This window comes from Brachyhypopomus gauderio, unplaced genomic scaffold, assembly GCF_052324685.1.
Source record: "Brachyhypopomus gauderio isolate BG-103 unplaced genomic scaffold, BGAUD_0.2 sc139, whole genome shotgun sequence".
In the NCBI taxonomy this organism is placed as follows: domain Eukaryota; kingdom Metazoa; phylum Chordata; class Actinopteri; order Gymnotiformes; family Hypopomidae; genus Brachyhypopomus; species Brachyhypopomus gauderio.
Genome location: NW_027506960.1, coordinates 76,345 through 91,014, shown reverse-complemented (window position 1 = coordinate 91,014; position 14,670 = coordinate 76,345). Strand labels below are relative to the sequence as shown.

At 45.5% G+C, this 14,670-nt stretch overlaps 2 protein-coding genes across 4 annotated transcripts; both read right to left on the bottom strand.

The window, feature by feature from the left end:
- Nucleotides 1–803: 803 nt before the first annotated feature.
- trim45 (tripartite motif containing 45) lies at nucleotides 804–7,438 on the bottom strand. 2 transcript variants are annotated; one of them, XM_076994346.1, is made up of 7 exons: nucleotides 7,310–7,438; nucleotides 6,737–6,933; nucleotides 5,812–6,563; nucleotides 3,610–3,739; nucleotides 3,162–3,276; nucleotides 2,952–3,078; nucleotides 804–2,114 (listed from the first exon to the last, which is right to left on the bottom strand). In XM_076994346.1, the coding sequence occupies exons 2-7, from the start codon at nucleotides 6,853–6,855 to the stop codon at nucleotides 1,966–1,968; spliced, it is 1,392 nt and encodes a 463-aa protein (XP_076850461.1). In that variant the 5' UTR covers nucleotides 6,856–6,933; nucleotides 7,310–7,438; the 3' UTR covers nucleotides 804–1,965. The 2 variants fall into 2 exon arrangements, with proteins under 2 accessions (XP_076850461.1, XP_076850460.1); XM_076994345.1 differs by lacking the exon at nucleotides 7,310–7,438 and having other exon boundaries at nucleotides 810–2,114; nucleotides 6,737–7,156.
- Nucleotides 7,439–7,622: 184 nt separating this feature from the next.
- On the bottom strand, nucleotides 7,623–10,505 carry vtcn1 (V-set domain containing T cell activation inhibitor 1). Of its 2 annotated transcripts, none has more exons than XM_076994347.1 (5): nucleotides 10,227–10,505; nucleotides 9,000–9,064; nucleotides 8,510–8,869; nucleotides 8,158–8,415; nucleotides 7,623–7,870 (listed from the first exon to the last, which is right to left on the bottom strand). In XM_076994347.1, the coding sequence occupies exons 1-5, from the start codon at nucleotides 10,256–10,258 to the stop codon at nucleotides 7,761–7,763; spliced, it is 825 nt and encodes a 274-aa protein (XP_076850462.1). In that variant the 5' UTR covers nucleotides 10,259–10,505; the 3' UTR covers nucleotides 7,623–7,760. The 2 variants fall into 2 exon arrangements, with proteins under 2 accessions (XP_076850462.1, XP_076850463.1); XM_076994348.1 differs by lacking the exon at nucleotides 10,227–10,505 and adding an exon at nucleotides 9,690–10,210 and having other exon boundaries at nucleotides 7,735–7,870.
- Between the last annotated feature and the right edge of the window lie 4,165 nt (nucleotides 10,506–14,670).

Genomic DNA, 14,670 nt, shown 5'->3' with positions numbered 1-14,670 from the left:
CAACCCTACTATAAGATAACCTATATAAATGTTTTAGACAGAAACTTTGTTCAGTTTTGAGGTCATGCCAGGGCAGACTGTCAGATATCATCTGCCAGGTAGGGGACTGGAAGTGGGACGTACGACCGAAAGGTGAAGACAGGTGAAGACAGGTGACAACAGCTTCTCACCTTGCACTGTCTTCACCTGGTTCTCACAGCAGCTCAGCAAGGAGAACGGATGAACACGCTATTACTGGAAGAGGCTGAACTTACTGAGCAAAAGAGCATAAATGGCAGACACATGCAGAAAAGGTGGAAAAGGTGGAGACAACTGATGGAGTGAAAAGGATGATGATGAAAATGCAAAAGTCAATGCACTTCCCAGTTACAGGAGGAACAGCATACTGTGCTGCAGTGGTGCTTGGACGTTCATGAGTGCACGAGAACACTCAACAGCACCTAATTTGTCTACTTTTAACACAAAATCAATGTTTTTTGGTTATATTTATACAAAAATATACAAAGTAAATGCTTCACAAACTTTCACACAGCCTTTGTAACTGCACTGAGCAGCAGAGTCTTAAAGAGAAATGGAGAGAAGACCAGTGAGTGGATATCAGAGTGATGGGGGTCACCTGCAGTCTGGTTCCACCCATGGGCTCTTGGGACCTCCAGGTCTGGTGCGGGGGGGGGGGGGGGGGGGGATGTGGAGAACACCTACACAAACACCTACACCCTCCGCAACCATTCAGGAACCAAATACAAATGCAGGAACTAGTCACACATCAAACCGTTTTAATATTTTCTTCTTGTCTTTTACAAAACATGGCTAAGACATGCACTAGTCAAGTGTCTCACAGCTCCTGCTATCTCCCTGGCCCCTTTTACTTTGGCACTTATTCCAATGTCTAAGAAGCAAACCAACAAAGGATATGCAAAACTAACTAAAATGGGTGAATTATATTAGTGATCAAATGCCAATTGATATGATTTCAATTGCATATTGAGAATAACCAAATTATTCTAAATCCATTAACATTTGCGGCCACGACGTTATAAATTCAGTGACGATAGTGGCATGCTACTGCCATCTAGTGTTCAATTTAAAAAACATTTTCCATTAGCGGTCATTCATGAAAGGACACGCGGTCTGTTTGGTGTTGTGATATTTCTGCATCAACATCAACTTTTATGTATTTCATATTGTATTCACACAGAAAACACACACACAATAAAAATAATATTTCTCCTCAGAAAAATGTCATGTCAGGTACTCCAGAAGAACCAGGTACCAGAGTCAGAAAAATTACATTATGCACAATTAATTCAGATGTTCCAGCTACTAACTGAACTGAATTTCTGTTTATATGATCAACACTACTGCAAAATTATGAATGCTCACAGTTGAAATTTCAAGTTCTTAAAGTTATTTTAGAATTATTATAAGATATAGGCACAGATAATAGATATCTTTGGTACTCTTGTGTAATCTTGTAGAATCACTTGAGAATATCACTTATAATCACTTTAATGTTGCAACACTAGTTTAGAAATGCCTACAGATTTAAATGCTTACAGATTTACAGATAAAAAAAAAAAAGATAAAATAGGACATTACGTTACTATATTATTACAGGACATAAAAATACATTATGGCAGTGATTATTAGAAAAACTACAGTAAATCTCTGTCCACTGTCCTTGGAATATTATCTTATGTTGTTCAAAAGGCTTAACGTGTATTTATTAGCAGTTCCTCCGAAGCTTTGATTGACTCACAGAAAAGCAAAGTCAGTTCTATAGGGTTCAGGTTTTACACAAGAGTATTCCAGAATACTCCAGAATCATTCTCTTTCAGCTTCAGCCTGCCAGGACGTCATGATCACCTGAAATTGGGCTTTCAGCTGGTCATCAGATGCACTCCCTCTCATTATGAAGGTGTATGAAGTTTAAAAAAGCCTCTGAAGTTTATTGTGCCTCCTTGGTCAGAGCTCGACGGTCCGGATGCGTCCGCGGAGGGAGGTCGGTTCGAGGCCGTGCAGACACTCGCTGTTCTCCACCACACTGCCACAGCAGGACCAGTGTGCATTCCCTGGGTGGCCCTTATGCCCATGGCCACAGCCCTGGAACCCTCCTTCACACACACACACACACGCATGCACACACACCAGTAGAACCGTCAAAACACACAATGATAATGTGTTCAGAAGAATGCCTTAGATGACATTGGACCATCCTTCAGCTTCACAGTGCCACTGGTGTGGGGAGGTGTGTGTGTTGGGAGCCAGGCCCTAGCCGCTGGTGTGGGGAGGTGTGTGTGTTGGGAGCCAGGCCCTAGCCGCTGGTGTGGGGAGGTGTGTGCTGGTGTGGGGAGGTATGTGCTGGTGTGGGGAGGTATGTGCTGGTGTGGGGAGGTGTGCGCTGGTGTGGGGAGGTGTGCGCTGGTGTGGGGAGGTGTGTGCTGGTGTGGGGAGGTGTGCGCTGGTGTGGGGAGGTGTGTGCAGGTGTGTGTTTTAGGGCCAGGCCCTAGCCGCTGGTGTGGGGAGGTGTGCGCTGGTGTGGGGAGGGGTGCGCTGGTGTGGGGAGGGGTGCGCTGGTGTGGGGAGGTGTGCGCTGGTGTGTGGAGGTGTGCGCTGGTGTGGGGAGGTGTGCGCTGGTGTGGGGAGGTGTGCGCTGGTGTGGGGAGGGGTGTGCTGGTGTGGGGAGGTGTGCACTGGTGTGGGGAGGTGTGTGCTGGTGTGGGGAGGTGTGTGTTTTAGGGCCAGGCCCTAGCCGCTGGTGTGGGGAGGTGTGCGCTGGTGTGGGGAGGTGTGCGCTGGTGTGGGGAGGTGTGCGCTGGTGTGTGGAGGTGTGCGCTGGTGTGTGGAGGTGTGCGCTGGTGTGGGGAGGGGTGCGCTGGTGTGGGGAGGTGTGCGCTGGTGTGGGGAGGTGTGTGTTTTAGGGCCAGGTCCTAGGGTGCGGTGGGCAGTACCTGGCATGGTGCCCATGCAGCCACACCGCGCGTCTTTAGCTCCACCGCTGGAGCAGAACGAGCAGCAGTGGAAGATTCCCTGGTGCTGCCGGAACTTCGGCTTCACCGTCAACGCAAACGGCGACCCCTGCAGAGGAAGCACAGGGGGGTTCACGTCCTCCGCCAACACACCTCCCGCCGTGAGCTACAGCGCTGACGGACACACACTACCTTCACGTGCTGAGCCTTCACGCACACCCACACCGAGTAGGACCCAGACTCTTTGGGCACGTAGGATACAGCATACGAACCGTCACCGTTATCCACCACGGTCACCTCCACCCTGCTGGAATCAACAAACACAACCGCAAGGTTTTAATCACAAATTCGTCAGTGCAGGTCTATTACTCAAAGAGAACTTTACAGGTGCGTTAGCATGCAGAGGGTTTAAAACTGAACCCTGCAACCTTATGTGGAATATGCTGGAGAGATCGTGGAACTGTGTAGGACAGATCACGGGACTGTGCAGGACAGATGGCGGGACTGTGCAGGACAGATGGCGGGACTGTGCAGGCCTTGGGTTGTTACTGCCCTAGTGCACCACTACCCCAGGCCAACTGCTGTTTGTAACCTCTGCTTTGAAGACACGCTGCTTGTGGCACAGCGGGCGGCAACTCACCAGTCTTTCCGGTCTTTGTGGACTATGCTGACTAGGACCGGGTCTCCTCCTCGACCCATGGATTCCTCTGCAGAGTCCCTGCAGATCAGTGTGAACTCTCCCCTTTGGCCCTCCGCCCCCTGCTGGACACCTGTGGGTAATACAGCTCTGAGCAGAGTGCAAAGGCCAGATAGTTGAAGAGAACATAGACAGGCTTTTACAGCTTGACAAAGCAGGTAGATAAGACTGCAGACAACTCCCTGTTTGATGAGCATGACATCAACCTCTACGCCAGGGGTAATCAATTAAATCTTTCCGCGGTCCATTTTTGGCAGATAGCTCAGACCTTAGGTCCGGGTCCGCGACGCCGAACGAAAGTTGTTGAGCGGAGCGGAGCGGGGGTGGGGGGGTGTGGGGCGTACGAAATTTGTTGAGGGGGGGGGGGGGTGGCGAACGAAAGTTGTTGAGCGGGGGGGGGGGGGGCAACGTAACACTCAAATTGGTGGTGAACGTAACACTCGTCTGAAAATAAATTCTGCGGTTTAAAATATAGTCTCCCGTTAAAAATTTTTTGGCATTTGGGTCCGTATCCAGTTAATCAGGAATGTGATTGGGTCCGGACAGGACGGCGTTCGGGTCCGGATCCGGACCGCGGTCCGCCATTTGGTGATACCTGCTCTACGCTGAAGGTAAACACAGGGTGTAGAAGACATGACCTTTGGCTTTGTGCACATTTACAGCTGCAGCTGTCAGTGACCCATTCAAACCCAGCCAACCTCCCCATTCAGCCTGACCGGCCGCCTGACTTGTGCCTTCGGGGCTTCCGACTCCTGGGAGATTCTCAAACAAACCACAAACATCTCCTTTGGCCAAACATGGCCTAACGCTTGAACCAACACACTTAACGGTCTGTTGACATGTGGTTTGAAGCGGCTGGTGCCCTTCGTCGTTGACAACAAACTCTGTCAACTTCGAATATGAAGACACTTGACCTAGATCAAAATGAGTGGAGCTACAGCTGAAGTCCACATGTTTGAGTCTCCTGGTAATTATCTGTCTAGGCACCAGAGTTAACAGAACGTGTATGAACCAGAGACATGCCAGAAGAACATGTGAGGAAAGACTTCATATGAACTCTTAACGTGTAGCATTCGCACAGAACGGGTCCTGCTTTCAAAACCTTTATATCAAACTGCGTGCATCACACATGGGTGCAAGATACAGCAACAAAGTTTTCAAAAACGTCACTACAAAAGTAGCTGTAGTTTTGTAGTCCTTTTAGTAGTCCGTCAAAAAGAACTACAAAAGTCCTCTCGACATCCAGGAGTCGTAGGAATACAGATTGACTACAAAAGTCAATCACATTCATGGTAAAAAAAAAATGTACTTAAAAACCTCACTTGACATCCTGGACTGATAAACCCAGCAGGGTGGCCATCTGGAATTTTTATATTTGTTGTTTTAAAGCTTCACTGATTTGGAGACACAGATTTTTTCATAAAGGAACAAACCAATTAAGGTCAAATAAAGATAGCCAAAATACACAGTTAAACTATTATTATTATCAAAACTATTATTAAAGCCATATCATATATTTTTATTTTGTCTTAATAATGTTGGTGAGTGAACATCCACGGGCATGCTGGGAAGCCCACGGCTTGCTGGGAAGCCTACAGCATGCTGGGAAGCCCACAGGCATGCTGGGACTTGGTATAGGAAAGGAATGCATGTCCCACCAACGTTGCCATGGGAACCAGTAATGTCGTATACTACTGACCTGTGCTCTGTTTCCACAGGCATGTGTGCTGGTGTTTGCAAACACACCAGGAAAGAGGAACACTTAACACAGCAAACGTAGCCAAGTAATGTGGTTTGCACCAAACCCATCAAAGAGTCTGAAAGTGTGCAAGTTCATTGCACTCTAGCAACTGTAGTGAGTAAAGTGATCTCTTGTAACGATGGTGAGTAAAGTCATCTCTTGTTTGTATCAATGGTGAGTAAAGTGAATTCTAGCAACAATAGTGTGTGTGGGTCTCGCCAGGCCAGACTGCTGTACATGTGCAGTGCTACAGGTGCAACTCCAACCTCATCAGCACCACCAATCAGACCAGCCCACCTTCCTCATGCCAGAAATAAGAGAAAAGGCACAGACCGAGTGCACAGTATTTACCCTGCACACTACTGAATGTTACTCTGCACTGACTCTATATCCCTCATCCTCACCTTCTCCCTGTACGATGCATTTTCCGGGGTCTATTTCCTTCACACGCACGACTCCCACCACAGGGAATCCCTCCACCTCGCCTGCACTGCACTGTGGTAGGAAACAGATGCCGCTCCCGTCGTCATAGGCGACCGTGGCGGGCTGCGGGTCGTAGCCAGACTCAAGCAGGCCCATCAGCCTCTTCGTGGCGACCCCCTTGGCGTTCAGGATCTCTGCCTCCGAGCCGCACGTGAGCAGACGCTCGGCAAAGTCCACGGCACCGCCGACGTCAGCCTTGGCCTGCTGCAGCTGCGCCCTCTGAAGGTGGAGCTGGTTGGAGCGCTGCACCCGCAGGTCCTGCAGGTCCTGCAGCAGTGAGCAGCAGTGGGTCTCCACTGCCGCGGCGTAGCTCCGCGCAAACGCCCGAATCTCGCCCGCCAGCGCGTCGGAACGTCTCCGCAGGACGTCCTGGGCTTGGTCCACGCGCCTCAGAGACTCCTCCAGCCGGCCGAGACGGGGCTGCAGGCTGCCGGACACCAGCGCCCGGATCCGATCGCCGTGATGGTTGATGACGTCGTGGGTGGGGCGGCACTGGTGGTCCCGGTGGAAGGCTGCTGCACACTCTTGGCACACAGTCAGGTCACATGACTCACAGTAGAGGCGGAGCTCCTGACCCGCGTGCACAGAACACAGCACAGGCCTGGAGAGCCGGCCCTGCGCCTTCAGGTCCTCCAGGCTGTGGACGGAGTGACTGGATGTCCTCTTCTGTCTCCTGCAAAAGACATTAATGGTTGACGTGCACAAGCACAGCAAATGAGGCAATCATTCCTTCATGAGAAACAAAGCAATCATGACCCACATCTTCAGCCCAAAGTAGAGTTCAGTCATGACTGTCATTTAAGCAAAGAAAAAATGACAACTACATAATATTGTGGTCACACTGACCTGTGCGCCTGGCTACAGAAGTCGCAGAGGTTGACGCAGCACACTTCACATCGCTTCCCCGCGTCGCCCTCGCTGCACAAGTCGCACAACACGCTGTTCTCGATGAGGAGGGTCTCCATAAACACTTCGTCAAGGGCGAGGTGGTCCGTGGTGAGCCCGTCCACACCGGAGGACGGCAGATCTACCTCCGAATCGCACTCGGGACACAAAACCGTCACTAGACCCTCAGAACCTTTCCCATGAACCCCCAGTGCTGAGAACGGCGAGATCTGCCGAACACAGTCGGCGCAAAACGTGTGCAGACAGGGGAGAAGTTTGGGTTCTCGGAACATGCGATTACACACGCTACAAACCGCCCTGGAGTTACTAACGCTCCCGTTACTCTCAATCGACTTTTTGTTCATTTCCGATTTGTTCATGGTTTCGTGAGCAGATTCCTGGCCAAGACGACACCGTGACGTTAATCTTATCAGTCTGTAACGTTTATGCCAGTATGTTTGAAGTAAGTAGAACTATTACAATCCCAAAGTTTCCTCAGCAAAGTTAGTGTCTTAACTACAGTTAAAAACTTACATTTGCTGTTCTAAAATCAGACTGATGTTCCTACAAACATCCTTAGGAATTCCTACAAACATCTTTAGGAATGATGCCACCTCGAACAAACTTTTCCAGCTCTTGGGTATTTCACGCTTGATATCTGAGAACCTTCGGTACGGTCCAATCGCCAGAAGCGACCCGGCAGTGGGCGTGGTTTAGAAACGCGACCCGACAGTGGGCGTGGTTTAAAAACGCAACCCGACCCCTCCAAGTACAGTGAAGACGAGACGGGACGGGCCGAGCTGGGTAGGTGCAGTGAATAACAGTGTCCCCATCTACTGGCTAGACCGAGAATTAAGTCAAAGAAAGCAAATGGCAGCAGAAGGGACATTAGTGACGTTTGTTTATTTATTTAATGGTAAAAACTGACAAATTTAACGGAGATGACATGACTAATATACATAATAAACAAGGCGCTAAACTAACTTCACCATACCAACAGGTAGAGCAGGACGGGGGCAGCACAAAGTGCTTGTAGTGGCAACGTCACCGGTGATGAATTAAAGAGGAAATATGTGTTTGTCGAAATGTTTTTATCTGAAGAATAAAAACAGCAGAGAACACATGGTCACTGTCTTTTGTTCTTTCTTTTTTCTTTTCTTTCATTACATTTTATTCCTTTATGGGCCAATTAGTTGGTCATCCATAAAATGATCCATTTTACAGATGACTCTTTGACACAAGTTTGACTCATTCATTTGTTTATCTGTCACAGTTACAATGGTGTGTATCACAGTGTTTTCAATGACCACAGGTTCATGTTGAGTACTTATTTAATTAATGTATGATTCACTTATACCTGCAAGCACATGTTTGATAAATACCTGCTATAACTGTTGTGTCAGAGATTGCTCTCACAAGAAGGTTCTGAATGACACAGGTGTACGTTTCTCCCTTCATGACGGAGTTTTGAAGGCTGCTCAGTAGCTGAACCGTCCCATCTGCCGAGGGGTGGAACTCGGTGGAGCTGATAAGCTGGGTTCCGTTCTGGTTGTGCCACGTTACATTAGGCTGGGGTTGCCACCTCGGGGCTACAGCGCTCAGACTGCCGTTTGACATAAGGATCATAGGGGCCGAGAACGCTGTACACAACGGATACAGCACACAGTCATCCTCAGCTGTGGAAGCACCCTGAAATATCTGCAAACGTTTGACCTTTATGAGCGAGTCTCTTACCGCCCACTCTGAGGTTCATGCTGACAGTGCCCGAGACCCCCGGGGCAGACACAGCACAGGAGTACACCCCCGCATCCTTCATCGTCACCGTACTCAGGAGCAGTGAAGCGTTGCCCGTGGAAATAACGTCTGGGAACAGCCGAGCTCTGTTATGGAACTGTGAATTCTGATCCTTTAACTGTGGATTGTTGTTCTGGTACTGATACACAACACCAGGAAGACCCTCCTTCACCCAGGTTATTAATGCGCTGCCTGGAGTTCCTTTTCCAGCGCTGGTTTGGAAGGTGCAGTCCAGAAGCACAGCCTGCTCCAGGTTGCCTACAGGAAAGCTGGTGTTTGTCTCCACGATCCCCTGGGACACTTGGACCAATAAACAAACGGTCAAGGCCACAAACCTGAAATGTTATATACGGAGACACAGAAGGACAGACGAGCAGCACACCTATGGATGCTAAAGTTACACCGATCTCTTTTGAACTACATGGCTTACCTGAAAATGCAATGGCCAATAGGAAAATTATTAATGCAGCAAAAACAAAGATAAGGACTATCATGCTGCAAAAACAAACAAAGAAACAGTGTAAGATTTAACAATATTTCATTTAAAATTAATGTTAATTTTTTTAAACCTTATATTTTGTTTAAGACTAAATCTATATGTATATCAGTGTTAATTTTGACAGCAATTTTTGATTTAGTTTTAGTCTTAGTCTTTTGACTAAAATGTCATTTAGTTTTAGTCATAATTTAGTCTTTGGATTTGTTTTAGTCTTAGTCAAATTTTTGTCGACTAATTATCATTAGAATTTAGTCGATTAATTATTCAAAGAATTTAGTTGACTAAAATATATATAGTGTAATAGTCATTATATACTCTTGCACAAAATGAAACATTTATTAACCAGTTACAGAATATTATTGTTTGTATTTGCAATATATACAAAAACAAATTTCCAAACAACTTTTTTTGACCTGAACTTATAGTTATTGAGCATAACAATAATAAACCATTGATGACCAGTAGGTCCGATCTACCTGAAAAGCATATGTAGTTTATGAACAATGCATATTACATTGTATATAAAACTGGGTGCCGTAAAAACAACAATGTCATAGACCGCTGATATCATTTCATTTGTCGTATTTTTCCCGACATCATTGTCACACATGGTTTACACACCGTATTCTTTTTCTCAAAGTCAAAGGAGAAATGTGTCCATATATCGCCGCTCATCTTTCTCCCTGCTGACATTGTCGAGTTAACATCGAGTTGAATTTCATGAGTGGCCACAGTTCACAGGCTGGTGTGGTCTTCCCGGGTTCTGTGCGACGTGAAGACGTTAGTTCTGATTGGACGGTTACCCGGTTTGTCCCGCCTATCCGTGTACGCTAAAGTAGTTACAGCTGGATCTCTTCTTAACTTATCCCTACCTTTCACTAAACTAAATCAGGTCTGATTAGATGTCGTCGCTGGCCAATATTTTCGTCTCGTTTTTACTCGTTGACGAAAATGTCCATTAATTTCGTCATCGTTTTTATCCCTTCGCATAGTTTTTTATTTAGTTATCGTCTCGTTTTCGTCGTGAAAAAAGGTTCGTTGACGAAAACTATGACGAAAATTATTCGTCAACGAAATTAACACTGATGTATATATAGTGTCATAGCGCTGTATATATGCCAGTAAACCCAGTGTAATTAATGTGAGCCTCCCCCATACCTCCAAAAGATGATTTGTCCAATTGAAGCCATGCTGTCTCCAGCCAAGACTCTAGTCTACTCTAGTGCTGAAGCAGTCACTGTCTTTCCCATGTCTGACAGCTTTCTGCTGAGGTCCCGCTGAGGTCCTGCTGAGGTCCTGCTGCTCACAATGGAGCTCCTGCTCTCTGCTGCACGGGCACTTCAGGCCTCCCAACTTACCTCAGCCTGCGGCGGGGGAGCAGTACGCACTCCCTGGGTAAATATTGTCCAAGGCGTGTGCCAGCATTACTGATTAAGTTTCAGGTTAAAGTGCTGAAGGATGAGGTAAGCTGTGTGGTGTTTTAAACACTCACTAGAGTTTAAGTGTAGAGATTGAGACCTTTTGTCAATACACACTAAATATTCATGAAAGATTTTTACATATATCAATATCACTAGAGCACTAGATAAACATTTAAATGACAATAATGGAGGGGTTAGGCAGGATGCTGGGGCAGACACACGGTTAGGGTTTGATGTTTGGCCTACTAAGTTCACGTTGTGTAGTTTGTGGTGCTTCATGTTGACCTATCTCTGAGTCCTAGTCCTACGACTCGCCTGTCATGGTTAGCTCAGGAAAATATTGTCTCAGCTAAGATCTTTCTGCTGCTTATATTGATGATAGATTATATATTATATATTCATGCTTGTTAATCCTGAGAAGTGTTTTATCATGAGGAAAGAAGGTGATTATTTTGTTGAAAATGGTCTTGTTGTCTCTCCACAACACCAGACTTGTGCTCCAGCCCTTGGTGCTCTTGGTATTTGCTGATGCAATACTATGCAGGTTGGATGGGGTTTTGGACCGTGCAGATCACCTTCATGACCAGAGTTGTATAATCCAGGTTCAGAAAGTAAAAGTCCTCACCAGGATTTTGCTCAAGCTTGCTAGATTTTATAATTAGTGCAATCCAGGTAAAATTAGTGGAATCAACACAATCCAGGAAGCCTGAGCAAAATCCTTGTGAGGACTTTTACTTTTTGAACCTGGATTATACAACTCTGTTCATGACTTCAGTACTGCGGTCCCTTGGTCACTAGCTCCTGGTGCTGTTTGATGTTGAGTCTGCTCTGATTTCACCTACTTCTTCAGCAGGTGTGCACTGTAGAATTGTGTTTTCCTCTGGGTGAGGTGAAGATCACCCTTCCTGTTTCATGTTTTAAGAAAGCACCATATGGAAAGCATATTTTGCACCCACTGTTTTCAGCATTAACACTGTAAACAACGGAGCTCAGTGACGTCTACACAAGATCCAGTTTGGAAGCAGACGCCGTGTGCACAGACGAAACACGTCTCTCAGCAGTGCATGTCGGATTGTAACCGTCAGCTCATGCGTTGAGCTGGTTTAAATTTGAAGATTTACCAAGAATTAATGAAGGTGGAGGCCAGAGGAGGATGGGCTCCCCCCTGAGTCTTGGTTCCTCTCAAGGTTTCTTCCTCATGCCCTTAGGGAGTTTTGCCTTGCTGTCGCCTTTGGCTTGCTCACTGGGGGCTTGGACTCGGACACTTGTAAAGCTGCTTTGTGACAACAACTGTTGTAAAAAGCACTTTATAAATAAAATTTGATTGATTGTATAAGACTGGTTGGAAAATGTCACAAAAATTGATGTCTTGATGTTCCCTTACATTTTTAGAGAGGGGTGCTATGACAACAGGTGCTTGTAGGGTATGTCTTTACTGCAAATGTGTGTTTGTACATTTCAGGTTCAATCCAGTAGGGGTGGGCGATACTCGGAATGTTGGTACGATATATGGTCAGTATCGCCGATACCGATACTTCCAAACCGTTGGGGGGGGGGGGGGGGGGGGGGGGCGATACTTTTTACTTGAAATGTAAAAAGTGTCTATACTTTTTACTTGAAATGTGACTCATGATCATTGAATAGTTTGTAATTTTGCCTTAGTTAGTTGATTATGATTAAACACAGGATGAAGATTTTAGGCAAATAAAATGCTTTTTATTAACTAGAACAATATAAAATATTTAAGAATATAAAGAATAACACACATTTGTTTAAGAAAAAGGTCTCTCGTGCAAAATAACAAAAAAAGCAACAATTTAACAAAAATATAAATAACAATATAAACACAAAAAATTTCTTTCATTGCACACAGATATTTGTAAATAAATTCAGTAGTGCAAGTCCAGCATGTCGCGTGCCAGTGATTATGCCTCGTGCCAATGGTGGCACGCGTGCCATAGGTTGCCGACCCCTGCTGTAGATGGTCAACCAGTTTCAGCTGTGGAAAATTCAATTAAAACAGGTGAATACACCACAATTAAGCCAACTACAGGAAAGTCTGATGTATGGAAGTCATATTCCATTGTAATTAATGGAGAGGAAAATCGGCTTGTTGTGATTGATATCAGAAAGTGTTGGTGTACGTCACCTGATGGCACGTGTTTGGACTGTGGTAAGAAATGGGACAGCGCGATCCATCGCTATATTGCTGTTTTAATAAATACATATTTATTTCAATTTCAAGTACTAAATCTAATTAATTCAATTCATATTAGGATTGCGGGCGGGGGCGACAGAAATGTGTATGTGGCGGGCGGGTGCGGGATTAAAACAAGCGATTTTTTGGCCGGTGCGGGCGGGAGCGGGACTAAAACAAGCAGGTGTGGGCGGGAGCGGGATTAAAACAAACGATTTTTTGGCAGGAGCAGGATTAAAACAAGCGGGAGCGGGCGGGAGCGGGCGGGAGCGGGATTAAAAATAAAAATAAAAAATACTGAGCTAAATGTCTTCGATCCTATATCGCAAAAAGAGCTCACAACACTGATTAATTCGTCTAAGCCTACATCATATATATTCAACCCAGTTCCAACCCGTCTATTTAAAGACCTACTCCCAGCCATTGCAGGGCCCTTACTTAATATGATTAACTCCTCCCTTAACCTAGGTTACATGCCCAAACAATTAAAATGCGCCGTAATTAGACCCTTGATTAAAAAACAGAATCTCGATCCGCAGATTCTAGCCAACTATAGACCAATTTCTAATCTCCCATTTATCTCTAAAATTTTAGAAAAAACAGTTTCCAATCAGTTAAACCAGTGGTTCCCAAAGTGGGGGGCGCGCCCCCTAGGTGGGGCGCGGAGCTATTGCAGGGGGGGCGCGGAGCTTGAAAGTAAAACGTGCACATGTGTCAATATTAGGGATGCACCTATTCCGATATTAATATCTGAAAAAATTCTAGATCGGGTATCGGGGACAATGTGACCGATCCATAAAAACAGATCTACTCAGTCTAATTCTATGCTTGTATTGCTTGCTTTTCGGAGTTAGTTTAACCTTAATACTCGCGCTGGTGGTATTCCACTTAGTTCGTTTATTTGCTGGTTGACCAAAATAAACCTGGGCTCCAGCAATACGTCACTGTTCATACATGAACTGGTGAGTTGTCCAAAGCTCATTTAATGCGTTACTTACAGAAATAAAATAAAGAGCAGTGGTCTGACTCGGTCTACGGCGGAAAGCTAAAAAAACAATATTCCATACGCGCGCTCAACTCGAGACAACTTAAAGAGACAGTACACATATTTCTGGCCGTTACATGCTTTGTGCTCTGCGTGATGTCTGCGCTTGCAAACTAGCCGCATATGTATTGCTGTTTCTCTTATTTCATCTCCTTATTTATTTTAAATTATATTTAGAATTCTTGAACTATTTAAAAGGTTTCTTGTAGTTTATTTTTTTCATGTTTGACCAAAGTTGTGAACCTATTGTTTTTGTAAGTTTCAGGTTCTTTGGTATTATTTATTTTACATTCAATGTTATATTCATAATTGCACTGACTGAACAAATGCAAGTTGTGTTGTTTTTACATGTTTTATGTGTGTTTAAGTGTGCTATACTGGTGCAGAGTTTTCAATAAACCTGTAATTCAGTATGTCTGTGTTTAAAAAGAAATGCTTTAAGTCGATTCAGCAGTTTTACTCTATCAGATCAGTATCGGCCGATACGAAGCCTCAGATATCTGAATCGGTATCGGAAGTGAAAAACATGAATCGGTGCAACCTAGTCAATATGGGGGGGGGGGGGGGGTGTAGGGGGGGCGCAAAAATATTCTCATCTACTAAAGGGGGGCACGGCAGAAAAAGTTTGGGAACCACTGAGTTAAACCACTATCTCCAATCAAATAGTATCCATGAAAAGTTCCAATCAGGATTTAGACCAAACCACAGCACTGAAACAGCTTTACTCAGGGTAGTGAATGATTTACTAATATCGGCCGATAATGGGCTCGTCTCGTTCCTTAATACTGTTAGATCTTAGTGCAGCTTTTGATACTGTAGACCACAACATTTTGCTGGATAGACTAGAAAACACGATAGGTATTAAAGGAGTCGCACTCTCCTGGTTTAGATCATATTTGACTGACCGCTTCCAATGTGTAAGTGTTAATAATAAAACCT